The sequence below is a fragment of the Saccostrea cucullata genome, unplaced genomic scaffold (genome assembly GCF_032062105.1).
Source record: "Saccostrea cucullata isolate Sc308-1 unplaced genomic scaffold, CSIRO_AGI_Scuc_v1 ctg105, whole genome shotgun sequence".
In the NCBI taxonomy this organism is placed as follows: domain Eukaryota; kingdom Metazoa; phylum Mollusca; class Bivalvia; order Ostreida; family Ostreidae; genus Saccostrea; species Saccostrea cuccullata.
Window position 1 is genome coordinate 608,289 of NW_026919155.1, and position 21,505 is coordinate 629,793.

Consider the following 21,505-nt stretch of genomic DNA (forward strand, 5'->3'; position numbering starts at 1 on the left):
TGAAATTTTATATTTCAATTTTGTGTCTTTATTACTTTTTGTCAATATATTATCATTATCTATGTCATAATAATTTATGTGAAATTACATGTATACTATAATACTATTGATTTACTGTGCTTAAAACACACTCAGGTTGAACAAAGAGGAAATATTCCCCCCACCTGCTGTAACTTTGCCTTGGCAGTGGCCAGAGATTCAATGTTTGTGTTTTCTGGACAAAGTGGAGCCAAAATAACAAATAATCTTTTCCAATTTAATTTCAAAGAAAATGAGTAAGTTTTATTATTCATATTGATTTCCTAAATATTATCATTATTATTTAACATTTATATCTCATAGATTATAATGATGGAAGAAAAGAACCTTCTTTCTAAAAATTATTCTGAGTTACTGTAATAAAATTTTACAAGAAAGTTTAGCAGTTTATTACCATGTTATCAGATGGACAAAGATTTCTACAGAACACATCCTGCGGGGTGCCCCTCCCCCTCCCGAGAAGAGGTATGGACACACTATGGTGGCCTTTGACAGACACCTGTATGTGTTTGGTGGAGCTACCGGACAGACATTACCCAATGAACTGCACAGGTTAGGTGATAAAATAAATTTACTTTTAAAACAATATTAACGTAGATGAATGACTTTAAACAAAAAAAATTCCAAAGACTCTAGAAGGAGTGTAGCATTTCTTACACTAGTAAATACCATAACTGTATAATGTTATTATTTGCTAAGAATAACATCCATGTTTGTGAAGGAATATAACTTTTATTCCAAAACTTTCAAACATATTCATACTATAATATGTGGTCTTTAAAACATATGTTGTTGTTTTGTTTATTTATAGTTTTAACCCACATACATGTACTTTCCTTTAAACTTACATGTTTACTGTACTTGTAACCTATAGATTATTGGGACAATCTGTCACTTTAGTCTACTATTTTATTTTCTAGCTTTGATCTGGATTCCCAGACCTGGTCTATCACAGAACCTGCTCCTAACAGTCAGGTATTACTTCAGACTTTAATAGACATGTAGTCTGTAGTTGCATCTTGTAAAAGTGATGATTATTCCAGTGAAGTAGGTCTTATTCAGAATACAGATACACTATGATTTTAAAAGAAAGATCTGTCTTATTGCTGTTATCCCAGTGTTTTATATGTCTAGCAATCTTTCCAATTAGTCTGTAAATATATTGATCATGTATCTCTTTCTTTTTCTTGAATTTTGTACTTTTAAAGTCAGTACATGTAATAACAAAAAAAAAACATTTTCCTTTTTTTCATATACCAAACAACATACATGGTTAATGGTTATGCATGGTCTCGCAAAGTGTCTGTTTAGTGTTGGTACAAATAATCTTCATTGAATATGAATGTTATACGGAAGAGGACTTACTGTAAACCAACTTTTATTCACTTGCGAGAAATTTTCATGAGAGTCTAGTCAATGGGAATATTTCTAGCTGTGAATAGGTTCTTAAAGTCTGTGTCTATTAACAACAGATCCAACAGAGGCTTGATTGCCAAAATTAATTGTCGCAAACTAGTTTACCCACAGTAAATTGCGAAATAAAGTTGTTGCAAATAAAAGTTGGTTTTCAGTATGTCTGAAATTCTCTGACTTTACACTTCTGACCAATGGTTAACTACCAATATTTATTCCTTTTGTAAAAGTGAGGGCCTATTGCTTTGCTGCAGTCTGTCGGTCAGTAGGTTGATCGGTCTGTTGGTCCACCATCAGTTTCCAGTCATTTTCTTCTCAGAGGTTGCATATATTGTAATGATTTTTTTTTATACAGATTTATCATAAAAATGTCTTGATCAAGTTATGTTTTGGATATGATAAAGCCATTTTGGACAGAGTAATGCCCCTTGAACTTAGAAAAAGTCTAATTATTTGCAGTTTCTGTTCATTTTTTTTTTTTTTTTTGCTGAGGTTGCACATATTGATTGTAATGAAATTTTATGTACAGATTTATTATAAGAATATCCAGGTAAAGTTTTGTTTTGGATCGAGTTATTTTTGACAGAGTTATGCCCCTTAAAGTATAAAAAATTCCAATTATTTTCAGTTTCTGTTCATATTCTTTGCAGAGGTTGCTTATATTGAAATGAAATTTGGCATACAAATTTATCATAAGAATATCTTGACCAAGTTATGTTTTGGATACAATCAAGCCATTTTTGAAAGAGTTATGCCCCGTGGTCTTAGATGTCTGGGGAAGGGGGGCATATGTGTTTTACAAACATCTCATTTTCTGTTGATGACTTGCTTAAGATACATGTACTTGCTGGTAGGCTTTTTCAATTTTAACCAGTGATTAGCTATCAATAACTCTGATGATGACTTGCATTAGGTCCCAGCTGGAAGACTCTTCCATGCTGCTGCTGTTGTGGATGATGCTATGTATGTTTTTGGTGGAACGGTGGATAATATAGTCAGGAGTGGAGAGATGTATCGATTTCAGGTGAGTACAGTTCTTTATGTTAATGTTATACAATAGATAATATAGTCGGGAGTGGAGAGATGTATAGATTTCAGGTGAGTACAGTTCTTAAGTTAATGCCATAAAATTCAAGAGCATTTTGTTGAATATCTATAATAGTTTAATAATTTTCATTGCAATTTTTTTGTTCAAATACTATCACTAAATGCAGGGTTAAACAGAATGTGATTTTTTTTAAATTTCAGTTTTCTAGATACCCTAAATGTACTCTTCATGAGGATTTTGGGAAGCTTTTAGAAAGTCAACAGTTCTGTGATCTACACTTTATTGTTGGCAAGGTAATGTAATAAACTCAAAGCGTTGACATTTAATTGCTAGTTATAGACACATTTTGCTAAAATTGAGCCAAAATAATGTTTTTTGACAAGTTTAAACCTGCATGTACATCCAATAAAGTGTCCAGATTATAGCATTTAGAAATACACCTTAGCAGTTTTATAAATTGTATTCTGATATACACATGTACATGTACATGTAAAAACATATGTGATGTACATGTAATAATTTTAAAAGAGAAGTATTTTTGATAATTCAGGATGGGACTAAGGAGTGTATAGCTGCACACATCGCGTTAGTGGCTGCTAGGTCATCGTGGTTAGCGGAGAAGATACGTACTGCTAAAGAACAGCGTTACCTGGACGAGGCTACGAGTACCGACCCTATACAGGTGATCCTGCCAGAGGCAAACCCCACGGCTCTGAAACTAGTCCTCTCCTATATATACACAGATAAAATTCTACCTACTAAAGAAGGTTAGTTTGACTTGTTGGGGAATAAAATCCTGAATTCATTGCAATGAATCAGTGGTATTATAGAACTGACATTTATTATGTGTAACTTTATTAAAGTGATGATTTTTTGCATATTCTTCATTTTCAGGTCAAGATTTTAATAGTAATGAAGTGATACTTCTTATGATGGATGTGTATAGATTGGCACTTCAGGTAATAAAAGTTTCTATTAAAAGTACCCTAAAATGATTTTACCTCTATAAACTTTAATACTTTATTTATTTTAGTTCCACGTGTCTGTGCATAAACTGTAACACAATCTTTATTTTAGTTCCACATGTCCCGGTTGGAGCTGTTGTGTGTTCAGTACCTGGAGACCTGTATTGGTCTGAAGAACGTCCTTGTAGCTTTACAGAATGCCTCCAAGATGAATCTTGACTTCCTTAAAGTAAGGGTTTATATTTTAATACAGGGAAGTATTTCAGTCAAACTATAATCTGCTTGTCATGCATGTGAATAATCCACTGTTAACTAAGAAAGAACCAAGACTTCAGGATACTTTATTCCCCCCACATTTGCAAAATAAGGGAACATTAAATCTGCTTCATCTGTCTTTTCATCAGTCTCTCCATCTGTCAATTATATCACAGAACTTAAACATTGGTAAGAAGTTTAATATGTGGGAAGACAAGGCTTTCATATTTCACATGTGCATTACTTGTAACAAGTCCCTTTCCACATATACTATGATTTTTGGCTTTATGACCTTGACTTAGTTCTTTTTATAAAAAAAAAATAACTTTGATGGTAACCTTTGCACCAGGAAAGAAACTTTAAATTACCTGGTAGTGAAATTACACAAACTTATAAATGTGAAGAAAATGCTGCTTTCAGAAATTCTAGTCTTGGTTGTAACTTTTATTACTTCAAAAAATTTAGGTATTTTCTTTGATATGATGGACAGACAAGATAGGACACAGCACAGAGACAAGACAGATATTGGATACAATAAATAATTCAATGATTTTATTCCAATCATTACAACTCTGAAAGAGGGGGGCCATAATTCTTTGAATATGCTTGTAGCTCATTACAATATGCTGATATTTATAATTGTTAAATTCATTTCAGGAATATTGTTTGAAGTTTATTGTGAAGGAGAGTAACTGTAGTCAGATTGTAAACAGTAGAGAGTTTGAGAGCTTGGATAAGCAGCTTATGGTAGAAATCATCCGACGGAAGCTTAGCCAGCCACAACACATAAGACTGCCTGCTGAGTCACATAACGAGGCCATCGTCACAAGTAGTAAGTCTCAGATACATGTTTTGGAATATGTATAGTTGAAACTCCCTATTACATAAATTTTTACGTTTCATTTTTTAGCATTAAGATATTACCTCTTGTTCCTATTAGTGATTTTTGTAATGTTTTACCTTGTTTAATTATAAGCATTGAACAACAACAAAAAAAGACATCAAAGAAGTATACATTCAGAATGATACCGAAGAAAATGATCGTATGATATGCATGTATTTTTTTTTTTAATGCAGTGCCATAATTGAAAGATTTCAGTATGTCCATATGCAATATTTATTTGATATATGTACATTGTATGTTTAGATAATTCTTTGGAACACGACCTTAATGCCTTCCTGAAGAGAGATGGAGCAGAATTCTGTGACATCACCCTAATGTTGGACGACACACCTATCCCCGCCCACAAGGCCATCTTAGCTGCCAGGTGTAATTACTTTGAAGCTATGTTTAGATGGAATGACCCAGAAAACCACACTGTCAGGGTAAGTTATGTAACTCAGCTACTTTGTCCATGTTCTTGTTTTTACCAAGGTTTATATGCATGAACAAATTTTTTTTCTATGAAAACTAAATGAAAACTAAAAACACCACTGTATACATGTGTTAAAATTAAATGTTTTTTTTTTGACAACAGATTGCAATAGGAGAAATGGTTCCATCTCGCCAAGCGTTTGACAGTCTCCTGCAGTATATTTACTATGGCGATGTTACCATGCCTCCAGAAGACTCACTCTACCTCTTCCCGGCTCCATATTTTTATGGATTTACAAACAACAGATTACAAGCCTACTGTAAACACAATCTAGAGAAAAATGTCTCTGTTCAAAATGTTGTACAGGTATTAAATATAGATACTTTTAATAATTTCATTACTGTAAAAGTACTTTTTTCCACGTGGTATTAATTTACACTATGTACTCGGTTAGAAATTTTCCGCTGAAATTTGTCCAAGCGTACTTAATATAAATGTAAGGCATATAGTGACACTCTAAGAAATCCGCGTAATTTTCTACCCGCGGATAACACAGAAATTGAGATTCTGCGGAGTTATGACCTCTTGGAAAAAAGTATGTCTACAGTAATTGAAATTAGTAATGTTTCACCTTGTTGGATATTAGAAGAGAACTATATACTGAGTATTTCTTTTATTTATGAAAAAGGAAGTTAAATGGACAAACAGTTTAAATAAATAAAAGGCATTATAATTTTAAAGATAATCTTTCCTTAGATTTTAGAGGCTGCAGATAAAATTCAGGCACTGGATATGAAGAAGCATGCTCTGAGATTAATTGTTCATCATTTTCCAAAGGTAATTATACAGTATTAAAATTATTTTTTGCATTAACCTACATGCAAAGCAATTTACACATTTTAACTTTCTCTTCATTCCTTTGTAGAAAATATGTTCATGTGTAGAATAATATATATATATATACTGTACTTTCTATACATGTGCTGGCACATGTACATGTAAATAATATTTGTTGGTTTCATTACAGGTTGCCAGGCAACCAGAATTAGGCAGACTTAACAAGGACATGCTCTTGGAAATAATCGCTGCTGTGGCCGATGACAGACGCGAGTCTAGCTTGCGTCACGAACTCTCATCAAACAGTCTCTCTGATGGGTGATGGATAAATTGATGCAGGATTGTCAAAAGATCTGATAAGCTGTTGGAGTGGCCACTATTTTCCAACACTTATAAAAAATGGCATTTATTTTTGAATGCAGAACAGAATTTCCAAATGTAGACTTGAGTATATATGTACAACTCTGATAGTTTTATTTTCTACAATAGCATGAAATCACGACTCTTCAGTTGGTAATTAGGGTTTTTAGTGACTTAGAGGGTTGACACATGTACATGAATTTATTTGTATCTATATGTTAAAGAACAAATGAATATTTACTCCTTTCACAAAAAAGGGAGTAAAATCTGAGCTTTTTCTATTCTTTAACAGTACATGTACTAGTCTGGACCAAGGAGTATGGTTGATGCGTTAAGACTTGCTCTCTAAATCTCATGCTATATGTACTCCTGGATAAAACTCTAATCATCATGATTTCATGCATGTGTACCACTGCCATCATGGCTTTTAGTTTTGTATTTTTGTATTTGGAATATATGTATTACCGGTATGATAAATGCAGCTGAATGAATGTTAATTTGATATGACTGCTTTGTATAAAGATGACATTTTTTTTTTAGGTTTGAAACCTATGTTTAGCTATTTTCCCCTAAATCTAGTCAGGAAGAACAAATGAATGTCTTGTTCTCTGCAACTTTTGTATTCTTTTTACTAGTGCTATTACTTTGAGTTAGTATTTGTAAAGACATGTAAATACATTGTAAATGCATTTACATTTGATATTTTAACAGTGAAAATTCACTGTAAATGGGAATAACTGTCTAAGTTATTGGTTTCATGATTTGATAAATTGAGTGGCTTTCAGGATAATTTGCATATGTTTATGAAATTATCACACAAGCCAAATGATTGTTTATTGTCATGAAACCAAAAAAGCTGACAAACCCCGCTTCTGTCTCTTATTTGTCCCACTCTGCACATGATTTGTCTAAACACGCCTTTCGATGAACCAGTAGATTTATGTATTACTATTTGTAATTTTATCTCGGACAAGGACTTTGGAAATGTAAATAATTTGGATATACATGTATGCATTTATATTTTATCATTTTTATACAGCATCCACTGTGAAAGTATATGAATTTTTACCTATTACATGTATATACACGTGATACAGTGGACATGGTAAATGTGTAATTTTTTTTACTATTGATTTCCACTTTAAGGACCACATGTACATATAAGCTTTGGAACTAATGGCTAATTCGATATCATTCTAGAGGTTTACTGGTAAATTAATTTTATTGAAAAAATACCAGTTTTCCACTTTACAAATGTACTTCATTAAGTGTTAATACATGTAATATCACTTTGACATATGTGTTGCTTACTGTCTATATTTAAAGCTTAAAGATGTTATTTTTAAAACTCTAGTGCACTATACATGATTGGACTTGATTTGAATTAATATAGGACAATTGCCCTAAATTTTGATTGGATAATCTATGTAAATGTACATTTACAGTTTTGTTTTATCATCAACAAAGTATTTAGCCAAGAAAAATATTTTTCAAAATAATCCCAGTGTGCTTGTATTTTTGGTATTGAAGTACACTGGTACATGTACTACAAAATTATTGACTGAAGCTAGTGAATTAACTTGTCACATTTAATTTTGTTTAGAAAATTGAATCTTTTGTCGGTTGATATTACAGTCTCTATATTTTAAAATTGTTTGCCAAATAGAAATTGTTATGAACTGAATTTAGTTTTAATGATACCAATGCAAATGTGCCAAAATATATCAAACTGTCTTTGATATTTGTTATTTTTTCAATATTTGATCGGCTGTTGTTTGATATAGTTTCACTGTTTATTGTGAAACTGATTTAGCATTATTGTGCTGTATGTGTTACATATTGCTGCATTTTTTATATACTAATATGTTTAATTCAATTCAAATTATAGTATTCATGCCATGGTTTTTATTATAAAAACATGCATGAACATTGTTTTTGAAGGTAACATTTAGATCATTAAATATGACAAGAAAAAAGGATGAATATATTTTTTTTATGAGAAGTTGGCTGTGAGCATGCAAAGTTACATTGAATAAGAAACTGTGATTAAGAATTGAATCTAATTTTTAATTTCCTCCAAATTGGAAAGATGGTATTAATGTAGTTTCGCAACTCCTGGCTCTATTAACGTTTTCATAAACATGTAATTGATATTCTTGAATTTTATATTGCTAAAGAACAGAATTACTTGTTTTACATATTTGCCAGGCACATTTTCTATGTTAAAATGAATTCACTCATAAATAAATATTGTAACAATGTTGTGTATATTTTGATTATTGAATTAAAAATCTCTCAGTTGTTCTGGATTGAAATTATTATCAATTAATGTATAAATTTGCAGCTAAACAAAAAGACTGTATACTGCTTCCAACCTCCGCGCAGCTTGGTTGTATTTGCTGTGTTCAAGTTAATTCCCACAGACTTTAAATATATCAACAATAGGTTTTCTAGCTACATATGAAATCTGAAATATCCATAATCATGATAACAGATAAATAATCTTCATACCATGTTAAAAATGCATAAAACTTTAATGGTTATACCAATTAACCAAACTGCTTAATTTAATGGATAAATGCCAACATTGGCAATATTTTTTTATTTTTATTTTTCTATAAATTTACTTCAATATGATCAGAATCTAGGAAATGATATGGGGATAAAATGTTAAAACATTTTTCAGAGTTGGCAGTACAAGATTTACTGCCTTCCTTGAAATACCATCCAGTATTTGTAATGAAACATTTACTTCGGATTTATCAGTTGATCGTAGTGTAACAAAAGTCTGTTTTTTCCCAATGAAAAGTTTCATGTATGTCTTTTAAGTGATTGTGTTATTTAATTCATCTCGGGATCGATATTCAGCATCGAATCTTCGTACGAGTTATCTAGCACCGGCAAACCGCGCGAAGTTGAAAATGTACAAAAATATCAAAAAACTAAGTAAGAAAGGTTTAGTTGCAATTAAAATCAAAACGAAGAATATTTGAAAATGCAGTAGATCCAGTAAGTATTTTTAAATGTACACAGAAGTTGTTTTATGTCAATTCCCTGATGGAAACATTAATTTCGTCTTGCATTTGCCAAGTCAATGTGACAAGTGGCAGTTTAGGTCATTCTGTGATTCTTAACATCATAAAATGTCATTTTCGATCAAAGACCAGAAAAGAATGTGACAATTTCAATGTTTGATTGTTTTTATTGTGTTCAGAGGTTATTAAACAAATTCAATGTTTCATAATATTTAAGGAATGGAATTAAATAGCTATCCGTTATATTGTATAACATGAGCGTGAGGTAGAACAGTTTACGCTTTATAAACATTAAGTCTTATAAATTATAACCCATAAACTCTTATAACGGGAACCAGTATAACTGTGGTAGCAATTAAATTTGTTCCTTCTAATTTGATTTTCCATCATTAAGTGTAAACAATAAGTCATTTTTCTGTTCAAAATGCCTTCAAAATGAGCAAATTTTAAAAGTAAAGTAAGGGGGAATGCTATTTTCTAACATAAGTCATTGTGATGTAGGCAACAAACATATGTTATACCATATAAACTAAATGTTTTGTCTGATCAAATGACTTGTTACAACCAGAATTAAATTGTAGATGTTTCAGTAAATGACGTATTGGTTACCTGAAGAGAAATCTGGCTGCAATTTTCTCCTGTCAAATTATGATAGAGCATGGTTAAAATAGATGGGGTCTAGTGTGACTCAGGTAGGCATTGTGGCCCCCTGGGCATCTTATTGTGCAAAAATGTCAAAGCTCTTTTGAAAACTAATTTTGCTCTCTGTTTGGTTACTAGGGATATTGGTCCTATAAGGACATTTTTAAACTTCTATTTATAGTTGTTCAGATTTTTTTTTATCTAGAAAATCAGCACTCTGTTTTTTTTTTTCTGACATCGATATAAATCTGTAGTATTATTAACAAGCTAATTCAAAGGGTGAAACAATACGCCTCCTTCATGGTTTTATATGTATTGAATGATTTTGTCTCGGTAAGGTTATTTTCAAAACAATACATTTTGATATAAACATTTTGTTGGAAACAAATTTTCTTTTCTAAATCTAGTCACATAATATACGTGCAAAATAACAAGAAGAAATTGATAAGCTTCTGTGGTTCTGGAGAAGAAGTAGAAAATGTAAAAAGTTTATAGACGTACGGACAGAGAGACAAACTACAGAAAAATGTGATCAAAAAAGCTCACCTGAGTTGAAAGTATTACAGACGAACAGAAATACAGACAGATGGATATACAGACAGTCAAAATTAATATCCTCAAACTTTAAGTGAAAATTTGGAACAAAATATGATGTTGATTGTTAAAAAAAATTTAAAAATGGTGCAACAGCTGCCCAACTTCACGTGATCACATGAACAGCGCTTCCTTAATACAAATGCCAGACCTAACATTTAATAGCTTAGTTAGACTTGACTTATGTTGAACCCTGTATGGTCAACCTTTTCTCAATTTTTTTTTATTTTACTATGATATAGGCTAAAAAAAAGAGGTAACGTTACTATGCAGTCACAAAGAGAGCTAAGTTCATTTCCTATTGCCCCAGCGCACAAAGCCAAGCTTACAACAGCAGGATTTCTTGTCCTGGAGGATCTAAAAAGCTTGAAACCCTCTGAATTAAGCAAAGGTGAGTAGATATGCTTCATGTAACTTTTTTTTCAAAAGCAAAGGTCAGTAGATATGTTCAAGTTTTTCCATTCCCAAGTAACTATAAGTCCTACCTGGACCAAACTTGCATGGATGATCATCTAGGGATTCTACTAATTTTGCAGCAGTCAAATCATCTGTATTTTCAAATTTTTAGAAAATTAATGCTTTTTCATTTTTTAGTGATTTTTCCCAATAAACTATAAGACCTAACTGGACCAAACTTGCATGGATAATGTGTTTTACATTTTCCAAACAAGTGACCAGGTTAAAGTTTTTGGAACAGGTCAATCCTCAAAGAACTTTAAGACCTGTTTAAACAGAACTTGCTTGAATATGGTTGTCAGAATAAATACAAACTGGTAAAAAAAAATATGATGTGAGATTTGCATTACATGTACTTAAACTGATAACATTCGTCGAGGTGAGCTTCGTAATCTTTGATTACCTATGTTTTTAAGATATTAAAGTTTATTGATGTAATCACAAGATCTTTTAATTTGTAATGTGAGAAAGTTTTCAAAGAAATCCTATTGTTTTCACCAGGATCACAGTTCAACCATGTTAATTACTGTAAACCAACTTCTATTCGACATGATGCAAGCCATTTATTTAATAGTTATTTAATGCAAAATATTCCTTTCAATGAAGCAAGTGGAAAGAATGCTTGATCTATTATTAAAATATCTTATAATTGTAAATTGATATATCCCGTTGACATAGAAAATTGCAAGTGGATTTCCAATTGATGAATTGCAAATAAAAACAGTTATGAACAAGAGTCAATTTACAGTAGATTTATTCAAAGGCAGATGAAGACGTGCATCCTTGTCTGTTAGCCCACTGTAATAAATTGTCATTTTAAATGAAATTAATACACTAGCATTTTAAACTTTTACAAATTCTTTTTAAATAGAGAAAGTAAAAGTGTTTATACTTGCATGCTTTGATATTAACATTGACAGAAACTGGGAAACATCTACCCCATATTTACAAAATTTTAATTTTATGAATATTGTGCGTATTTCGTTAAACATTTAAACACTCTGTTTTAATATTCTATTATATGAATGTTAAATATTTATTTTATATAAACTGTTTTAACTCCGCAGAAATGCAGGACGAGATTTTGAAATTAGATTTATTCAAAGGCATGAAAGCTACTTAATAATTACCATAAATGCAAAATTTAACTTTTGCATGCAAAAACAATGCAGCTAAATGGAGGAGAGTTTGGCCCAGCGGAGAAGTTAGAAAGATTAAAGGAAGAGCAGTCCTTGCCCTCAATCATCACTTTCTCACAGAGTCTGGATGAGATGCTGGGAGGGGGTATTCCTCTGTGTAAAATCACAGAGTTCTGCGGTGCTCCTGGTGTTGGTAAAACACAAATGTGGTAAGTCTTTATCAAACTATGAGTAACCAATAAGGAGTAGTTATTTAGTAAAGTTAAGTCTAAATGTTGGTATAACTGAGAATACGATTCTTTTGTGAAAAGCTATTTTAACTTGGACCATCTTTAATTTATAGCATGCCTTGGTCGTCATGATTATGCAATGTAAATTGCTCTATAACCGGTCATTTACATTAATATGATAAAATTTTTATAATTCGTTGCAACAATTTGTGAAATAATGTCAAAAACTTGAAAGAGAAACAAAAAAAAAGCTACAAAAGCATTGGCTTATCTGTTGATATCAAATGTCTCCCCTTGTGAAGGAGAATCGGACTGCTATTTCCTCTCAATATTCATGATTTTTCAAATTTAATTCTCTGTCACAATTGCAGCATGCAAATAGCGGTGGATGTTCAAATTCCTGAACATTTTGGCGGATTAGAGGGGGAGGCAGTCTACATTGATACAGAGGGGAGTTTTATTGTGGAGAGGCTGATGGACATCTCAAAAGCTACTGTGGATCATTGTCAGGAAATGGCCAGACAAGAAGGAATGAAAGGTATCAGAAACATTACTGTCAGGAAATGGCTAGACAAGAGGGCTAATACATAACACAAACCTAACTTAGGAAAATGTACACTGAAGAGTTGTTTTTCTGACTGAAGATTATCATTCTAGCTACAAATGTATTTTGTGTTCAAAGACCAGTAAGCAATTTATAAGAAATCTAATTATACCCCCCGCAAACAAAGTCTGGGGGGTATATAGGAATCACCTTGTCCATCTGTCCGTCCATCTGTCTAGCTGTCTGCCCGTCTGTCTGTGCAAACGTGTCTGGTCCATATCTTTCTTACAGAGGGACATTAGAATCTACTACTCCACACAAAGATTGCCCATGACCCAAGGGTGTGTCATGACCTTGACCCAAGGTCATTTGGGGAGGTTCAAGGTCACTGGAAGAAAAATTTCATAATTCGTGTCCAGTCCATATCTTTCTTATGGATAAACTTGGTAGGTTCTCATTTCACACAAAGAATGCCCATAACCCAAGGATGTGTCATGACCTTGACCCAAGGTCATTTGGGGAAGTTCAAGGTCATTGGAAGAAAAATTTCATAATTCGTGTCCGGTCCATATCTTTCTTATGGATAAACTTGGTAGGTTCTCATTTCACACAAAGATTGCCCATAGCTCAAGGGTGTGTCATGACCTTGACCCAAGGGTCATTTGGGAAGGTCAAGGTCACTGGAAGAAAAATTTCATAATTCGTGTCCGGTCCATATCTTTCTTATGGAAAAACTTGCTACTGAAAAACCCAGCGGGGGGTATTTTGTCCCGTTTGGACAGTTCTAGTTATACCCTGGTAAACTGGTTTTTACAGGAGACAACATGACGGTGGATTCTGTGCTGTCCCGGGTCCACTACTACAGATGTCATGATTACGTAGAGCTCCTGGCAACAGTGCACCTCTTACCAGAGTTTATTAAACAACATCCAAAAGTAAGTTTCTGACATACAAGTTTTAGACTTCCAAATACATGTAGTTCCATGAGAGAGTGTTAGACTTCCTTTGCCTTAATTGTAAATACATGTATTTGTAAGTGAAATGTCTATTGAACATCATGTAATATTGTTATAAACAATGGACCATCGACTTTACATTATTTTTATATTGTTTTAAAATGTATAAAGGTAGAGATAAAATGTATAAAGGTAGAGATAAGGAGAATTTTCCTTTGTCTTTCAGGTTAGAGTTGTACTTGTAGACAGTGTTGCTTTCCATTTCCGACACGACTTTGATGATTTGTCTCTCAGGACAAGGCTACTTACAGCGATGGCTCAAAGTTTTATTAAACTCGCAACTGAGTTAAAAATTGCAGTAAGTATTTTGTATCCATATATAAAGTAGATGATTATATGCCTAGGAGTATGACTGTACATAAAATCCATTTGAGTACGTACGTGTATTTTAGACAAGTGAGAATTGTTGTAATCCAGAATCATAGCTAGTTTATACTTGACAGAATGTTGCTTCTATTCAGAGAGTGTTTCATAATTCTGAATTCATGAAATCTATCATCCCCTTGGTTCAGTGCAACATAGCTGATAATCTTCAGAAATAAACAGAGTATAAAATACATGCCCCCTTGAATCAGAATTTGAGCCAAAGATTGGAGCTTATTTGAGAAACTGATACTTAATGGGCATGCAAGTTTTAGTTGGAACAAAAAATGTATGAATTCCAGGTAGTTTTAACCAATCAGATGACAACAAAGCTGAGTCCGGGAGAAGATTCCCGCCTTGTCCCGGCCCTGGGTGAGAGCTGGGGACACGCTAGTACAATTCGTGTAATCTTGTACTGGGAGGCCCAGAAGAGATGGGCGTGGCTCTACAAGTCCCCCAATAAAGAAGAAACCAGAGTGCCATACCAAATCACAGTAAGTTGTCTTTGATTACTGTATACTGTGAGGGAAATATTCACCCCGTTTTATTTTCGCCCCTTTCGCCCTAACATTGTTTGGGTGAATTTGAAAAGGGGCGAATTCAAAATTTACAATATATTTTCTTAAACAAAACGGTGACTGGGCGAATTTAAAACGGGGCAAAATTGATTGCAAGTGTGAAAGGGCGAAAATAAAACGGGGCAAAAATAACCCTGTATACAGTATTATTATCTCTGAACTAAAAAATAATGTGTGGATGGACAGTAGAGATTACAGAAGACAGACGTGATGACCACTTATGCCCAGGCCATATTCATGGTGGGGTATAAAAATGAAGCTTCAAAGCACTATTTTCAAACATGTATGTATATGTACTGGTATTAATTGTGTTAAAGTATTAAGTAAGTGAAATTCTCTGTACATATTACAGATGGGTGGAGTGAGAGATATAGTGACCCCCACAGCTGACAGAACAACAGAACAGAGCAGTGAAGAACCATCTTCCAAACGACAGAAGGTTAGCTGATCAAGACTTCACAGTATTACTGTATAAGATTGCAGAAAGTCTTAACCACTGATAAAAGTACCGGAATTGTACTGTGAAGACTGTAGAGGAAGATTATTGTGCCTATTGACTTCTCTGTAATGTAGATTAAATTAAAAAAAAAAATAAATCAAAAGTACATATAACTGTATGGAAAAGAAACATATTTCAATTTTGTCTCAAAGATTGTAAGGCAAATAAATCAAATAAGAAGATCTTTCCACTTTAATTATAAGAATTAAATGTTATATAGATTATATTTTAGCAGCTTCTTCATATAATGCAACTACAGATTTATTCAATTATTGGCCTCTGAAACAAAGACATGGGCACAATATGATGTAAAAAAAGTTTAACACCTATTAATATATGAAGTCTTTAGAAATCTTTTTCTAGAGAAGGGGGCATTTCATTATATTGGTATTCAGTCATCTCTGTGGAATACATTCTTTTTTAACTATTGCATACTAAAGTCGATCCATCAGTTGGAGGGAAAAATTTCTAAAATGCATATATATAGAGACCCAAGAATAAGATAGCTACAATGTGTTTAATTTGATATCGAACCTCTATGAATTGTGCATATAAAAAGCTGGCATCATGAACTTGGATGTGCAGAGAACTTAAAGAAGCCAGCTCATTATATCTATAGTATTCACCTATTCATTTTTCAGTAAGAGAATGTTGACTCTAGTGAGCATTATAGTAGTTCTTGTTCTGTTCATTTGATTGTTTGTTTATGGCTTTGTTGAATAAAAAATATAGAATCTACACAATATCATATTTATTAATATTTAAACATGAAATCAAATACAAAAAAAAAAAACATCCAACAGTCAACAATATTAAAATGAGACTACTTTTTCTTGCCCTTGGCAGAGCCCCGCCCCCCTTTTCCAGACTTGTTCCCTCCACCCTCAGCAATGTCTATCTTTTTATTAAGGGATTCTTCGGTAACCTTTAGCTGTTCTTCAACGGATAGTTTCATTTTCTTAATTTCATCAGATAAGTAGCTCTGCACCATTGCCCTTAATTCCTTGCGAGCTTTGGATTCTTCTAAAAATTCAAAATAGATACAGTGAAAAATATATATTAAGACACAATAATTTAATTGACAAGGATATATTATTACATGTACTGATTTAAAGAGCTGTAAATTATGTCAACAGTTGCAGATGATCAGATGAAAGATATTATTTTTAAGGGTAAAGTTTGTTGATTTGCATCTTTTCAACCAACTATACTAGGAAGAATTGAGAAAAAAAAACGAAGTATAATATGTGTGAATTAACAAAATGAAATATTTCCTTGTTTGCATAGTGTGAATTTGAATGTTTAGTGGTAAATTGTAGTGTTGACTTATCTATGACACTAAGACTTTTGCATGTACAGTGGGATTTGTAAAATGACAGCCTTTTGAGACAATAATGGCCATGTTCCCGTGAGTTCCGTTACCTGGTTCTGGTGACTTGGGTTGTGCGGGAGGTTCCTCGGTTGGCTCCGGTTCTGCTGGCTCCGGGGCCTCCTCTGTAGCTAGATCATCCTCAGCCGGGGCCTCGGCAGCTGTCAATCAAAAACAAGGCCACTCATTACACTAATTATTAAATCAGAACACAAAACCAGGCCAGTCATTACACTAATAATTAAATCAGAACACAACACAAGGCCAGTCATTACATTAATTAAATCAGAACACAAAACAAGGCCACTCATTACACTAATAATTAAATCGGAACACAAAACAAGGCAAGTCATTACACTAATAAATAAATAAGAACACATCTTTGGTATGAAAACCAATTAATTTACTTCTGGAATGAAAATTTTAATTCCAAGATGTAAAGTAATGAAATTGAAAATGTATTTGAAAGAAGTCTTTAGTTAAATCTATCATACTTTCAGATGGGGGTGGGGTCTCAGGCATTCCTGTGTAAGTCAAAGAGAGGTCAAGTCGAACCTGAAAGAACAAATGGTAATGAATTCATTGACAGGATTTCTAAATTACTTTATGGAATTAAACAAAGTATGCTGAAGGTTTAGACGTACCAGAGGTGTGAAGGCATACTTGTACATCTTGAAGTGTCTGAAGTAAGTGTTGACGGTGTACTCGGTGATTTTACGGATTTCATCTGGTGTAAATAATTCAATGCTGTGTGGGGGTCTCTAACAAGAACAAAATGTGAAATAATTAAACCAAGACTATTCAAGGAAGATAAAAGTATAAAATACTGTTGACAGTTGTGTCTTTGTAAATATTTTCTCCATTCTTACATTGACAGCATGACAGAGGAGTAGGTCTTTGAAATAGTTGAATGTCTCATCTAAATTTCCAAATGGTGTCTCTGAAAATAAATTTTAGACTTTAGAATATTTTTATTTCAAATTTTTAATGCTTATGAAAACAATTATCAGCAGAAAAATAGAATTTTTGGGTTTTCTTTGCATGTTATATTTTTATTTAGCAATATTGCTCAGCTGCTCTGTACAGGTTTTTACCAGGGTTGGAATGTTTTAACATATATCCGTTTTAAAATAATTTTAACATTACATTTAATCATTATAAATTAAAAGAGCTACCATAGAATTTGTCTGATAGAATATCATAAAGCCAGAAAATTCTTACCTATGCACACTTCATGTGTTTTCTTAACAATAGAGAAGAATGCTGATGTTTTTTCTTTGGTGAAGTTGTTGTCCCTGGCAAACTGCAGAGTGTAGAAGTACAGGTCCATAATGATTCCTGTCTTCAGATTCTCCTTGTGGTCATCCAAATTGAATACATCAGCCAGCACTCTGTAATATATCACGAACATAATGCACAGTTGAAGCTGATTACCTTGATATTTAAATATAAAAATTTGCTTAGAACTGTCTGGTCTGTATGTGGTTAGAATAATCTTGTTTTTTTTGTGTTTTTTTTTGTAGACGACTATAAAGGGGGGGGGGATGGATAAAATATGCAGATTAGTCCATAGATAAACCTGAGGTTGATGGGACCGATGCTAGAAAAAGGAGAAACTATTTTGACAGTATCATTTTAAAGATGATTTTTTTGTTTATGACAAAATGAATAAAAATTGAAATAATAAATAAAGGATAAACCTAAAGAAAAAGTTAGAAAATTTCCAAATAAAGTTCAAAATCCAGAAAGTTTGAAAAACCAAAATAAAAGTTGGAAAATCAAATTTACAAAAAAAATGTGGTACTAATTAACACTTGCATATTTTCTAGAACTTACTGTTTAATATGATCAGCATTCAGTGATTCAATAATTCTGTCAACATCATTCACAGTCAAGTCAGACCTGAAAAATATCACTTTAACAATATTATTTGCTTCTTAATTTCAAATTATGGATTGTACATTTATAGTAAAATATTTACATTATACATTTTTTGCCTATAAATTGAATGGAAATGTAATGCAAAATTGGCTCGATTGTACCCTAAACAGAACTTGGCCTGGGTATTCTTATGATATTATTATTACATGTATTATTCATTTCAGTATAAGCAATCTCTTCATAGAAAATGAAAGGAAACTGCAAATAATTTGAATTTTTCTAAGTCCAATGGGGAACCAATTTTCTCTCTCATGAGTGTCAAACCAAAATGGCTGGATCATTTCAATACCCAAAATAGAACGAAAATTGAGGTAGTGAATTGAATATTATTCTAAATCTGTATACCAAATTTCATTTCAATATGTGCAACCTCTGCAAAGATTATGAACGGAAACTGATGAGGGACCAACAGACCGACCACTGACTGACAGACAGACAGCAGCAAAGCAATATGCCCTCCGAAAAAATATATATTGACAAAGGGAGAGCATACATGCCAAATAATAATATATAATTCATGTGCTGTATTTATTTCTCTATGTTTTTAAAAGTGTCATCTCAAAATATTACTGGCCCTGAAATTGTGCACACTTTTTTTTCAAATTGTAGAAACTTTTGCTTTGGATGTTTTTATATTAAAAAATTACTATGATTTCTTTTGAAAAAAAAATGGGTAATTCTGATATATTTTTTGGGAGAGCAAGTCAATTATCAAAATTGTTAAAATAACCTTACAAGTAAAATGAAAAAAAAAATCAATTCTTACCAAACACAAACTTTTGCTTTGTGACTTCTTGGCTGTAAAACAAGAAAAATAATCATGTGTACATCATTATATATTATTCAATTTTTGCATACAGCGTGAGTGATGCAGTAATCGATTTCATCTTTCAAAAAATGACCAAGTGAAATGACATTTAACACCAAGTTTAGGATAGAATTTGAGCTGAAACTCCTTCTAGCAAAGCATATTTGCTTACCTGTATTAGTTTTGGCACTTCGCTTGGGCCTTCTGTATTTTCACTCAATAGCATTGTCAGGCCAGTAGGGTGTTAAAGCCAAAAAATGGTATAATTCTCAAATATATTTCATATATTTATTGTTGCTATGGGATGACTCGAAGTCTTCATGTGTACACCACACCCGATCAAATATTCATCGAGGGCAATCGTGTTTGATAAATCTGTATACCAAATTTCATTTTAATATGTGCAGTCTCTGCAAAGACAACAGACAAATACTGCAAATAATTGAAATTTTTCTAAGTCCTAGGGGCATAACTTTGTCCAAAATGGTGATTACCAAAATACACGCACGCGATATCCTTTAGTATCACGTATACCAAATTTCACACAGCCTCTGTGAAGAAGAAAGCGATAATGGCGGATGCAAGCCGTAAGTATTTCCATTTAGAAAATATATATGCTACTAAGATCTCTGCATGGATTAAAGGATTGACTATATATTATGGAAAATAGATAGCATAACATTTTAACTATACATAAAGCAAACAATATTTTCACTTTGGTATATTACATTTTGTATCCTATGATAATGCTTGGACTGGGGCCATGTGCTGCAAAAAAAAATATAGATTAAGAGTATGATTTAGGCCTAATAGATGATTTATTTTTTTTCAGAATACAGTTATTCTACAGCCGCTGGCGGGTGAGTCTTTTAATAATTATTTAAATTCTTAAGGACAATGCTCGCATGAAAAGACTTAAGTAAATTTAAAAAAAAGCTTTTTGTCTTCAAATCTTCTCATTGACTGGACATTTTTAAATCATCAAAATTTAGATTTGGCTCTTGGTACAGTCCGTAACAGAGCTTTTATATAGTTGCATGAAATAATTTAGCGCAGATCCACTCCGAAAATAATTTGAACAACCGCAACAGGTTGAGCACTATTCCCTTTAGTTTCTGTTATGCTGAAATAGAATTTGTTCCTCTTTTCAGTAGTTAAAAACATTTCTGTGTGCAGGAATTTTCACATGTTAACCCTCAAGCCTAGCTCTGACATTTTCTGAATAAATAACGATGTGTAAATGCAATCCACTGCTTTGATGAATGCTCAAGCCATGTATCTTCTGAGCAATTTAGATGTTTATGTTTAGTATTTAAAAAAGTTAATAGAATATTGACCATTAAACATGACTTTCTTTATTGCTGTTGAATTATTCTGTAGCTATGGTGGATATGGTGGTCAGTCTACAGATGCTAGTGCTTATGGACAGCAGCCAGGTGGAACATATGGACAAACGGTAAGATTTTACCATCAAATTAATTAATAGCCATTTTATTGATATGTTCTTCTATGTAAAGAACAGGTAAAGTTAAGTAAAAATTACATTTTACAGGCAACTCAAGGATATCAACAGCAAGGTTACACAGGTTATGACCAAAGTGCTTATGGACAGCAAGCTGGACAGACTGCAGGAGCTCAGAGTGCAAGCTATGGACAGCAGCCCGCAGCCCAGGGGTCGTATGATTCCTCAGGGGGATACGGGGGCCAACAGCAGTATGGCCAGCAGCAACAGAGTGGATACGGACAACAAGGAGGTCAGTTCTCATTGAAGCCTTCTTGTCTGGTTAACAGTAGTAGTCTTAGTATTTGTTGCTGCTTGTATGTTGTACATTACATCAATGGTTTTACAGCTGGACAAACTGCTCAAAATTATGCATCATATGTTCAACAAGGAGGTAATTTTTAATTATTTGTTTCTTGACAACAAGGTTTGGGTTACTGCTATTTAATCTGTATCCTTTGTCAGAGTTATAGTCATTTTATTATTATGAGCTTGGTGATAAGATTCAAAGGTCTGTTATGTATTTCCCTTTCCTTTGGACTGGATGGTTCACTATG

The 21,505-nt window shown here is 32.8% G+C and overlaps 3 protein-coding genes across 3 annotated transcripts in view; 1 reads left to right on the top strand and 2 right to left on the bottom strand.

Annotated features, from left to right (window-relative positions):
• Nucleotides 1-21,505, bottom strand: part of LOC134280849 (ATP-dependent RNA helicase A-like) — a 309,572-nt gene that overhangs the window by 41,671 nt on the left and 246,396 nt on the right. The gene's annotated exons all lie outside the window — the stretch shown is intronic.
• The window catches only part of LOC134280233 (uncharacterized), a 37,972-nt gene that overhangs the window by 4,275 nt on the left and 12,192 nt on the right, over nt 1-21,505 (top strand). Inside the window, exons 7-31 of the mRNA XM_062762647.1 lie at nt 136-275; nt 445-591; nt 960-1,014; nt 2,366-2,476; nt 2,701-2,793; nt 3,051-3,267; nt 3,395-3,459; nt 3,578-3,694; nt 4,378-4,552; nt 4,868-5,046; nt 5,199-5,402; nt 5,793-5,873; nt 6,064-6,191; nt 10,747-10,895; nt 11,462-11,514; nt 12,133-12,308; nt 12,701-12,867; nt 13,690-13,808; nt 14,056-14,187; nt 14,555-14,746; nt 15,183-15,273; nt 20,280-20,307; nt 20,828-20,903; nt 21,000-21,201; nt 21,298-21,342. Coding sequence (XP_062618631.1) covers nt 136-275; nt 445-591; nt 960-1,014; nt 2,366-2,476; nt 2,701-2,793; nt 3,051-3,267; nt 3,395-3,459; nt 3,578-3,694; nt 4,378-4,552; nt 4,868-5,046; nt 5,199-5,402; nt 5,793-5,873; nt 6,064-6,191; nt 10,747-10,895; nt 11,462-11,514; nt 12,133-12,308; nt 12,701-12,867; nt 13,690-13,808; nt 14,056-14,187; nt 14,555-14,746; nt 15,183-15,273; nt 20,280-20,307; nt 20,828-20,903; nt 21,000-21,201; nt 21,298-21,342 — 3,142 coding nt within the window. The remainder of the gene's footprint in view (nt 1-135; nt 276-444; nt 592-959; nt 1,015-2,365; nt 2,477-2,700; nt 2,794-3,050; nt 3,268-3,394; nt 3,460-3,577; nt 3,695-4,377; nt 4,553-4,867; nt 5,047-5,198; nt 5,403-5,792; nt 5,874-6,063; nt 6,192-10,746; nt 10,896-11,461; nt 11,515-12,132; nt 12,309-12,700; nt 12,868-13,689; nt 13,809-14,055; nt 14,188-14,554; nt 14,747-15,182; nt 15,274-20,279; nt 20,308-20,827; nt 20,904-20,999; nt 21,202-21,297; nt 21,343-21,505) is intronic.
• LOC134280906 (cilia- and flagella-associated protein 119-like) lies at nt 16,101-19,785 on the bottom strand. Its single transcript, XM_062763365.1, has 9 exons — nt 19,620-19,785; nt 19,406-19,437; nt 18,535-18,600; nt 17,920-18,089; nt 17,568-17,638; nt 17,343-17,459; nt 17,193-17,253; nt 16,752-16,859; nt 16,101-16,352 (listed from the first exon to the last, which is right to left on the bottom strand). Exons 1-9 carry the CDS (start codon nt 19,671-19,673, stop codon nt 16,153-16,155), a joined length of 879 nt encoding a protein of 292 aa, XP_062619349.1. The 5' UTR covers nt 19,674-19,785; the 3' UTR covers nt 16,101-16,152.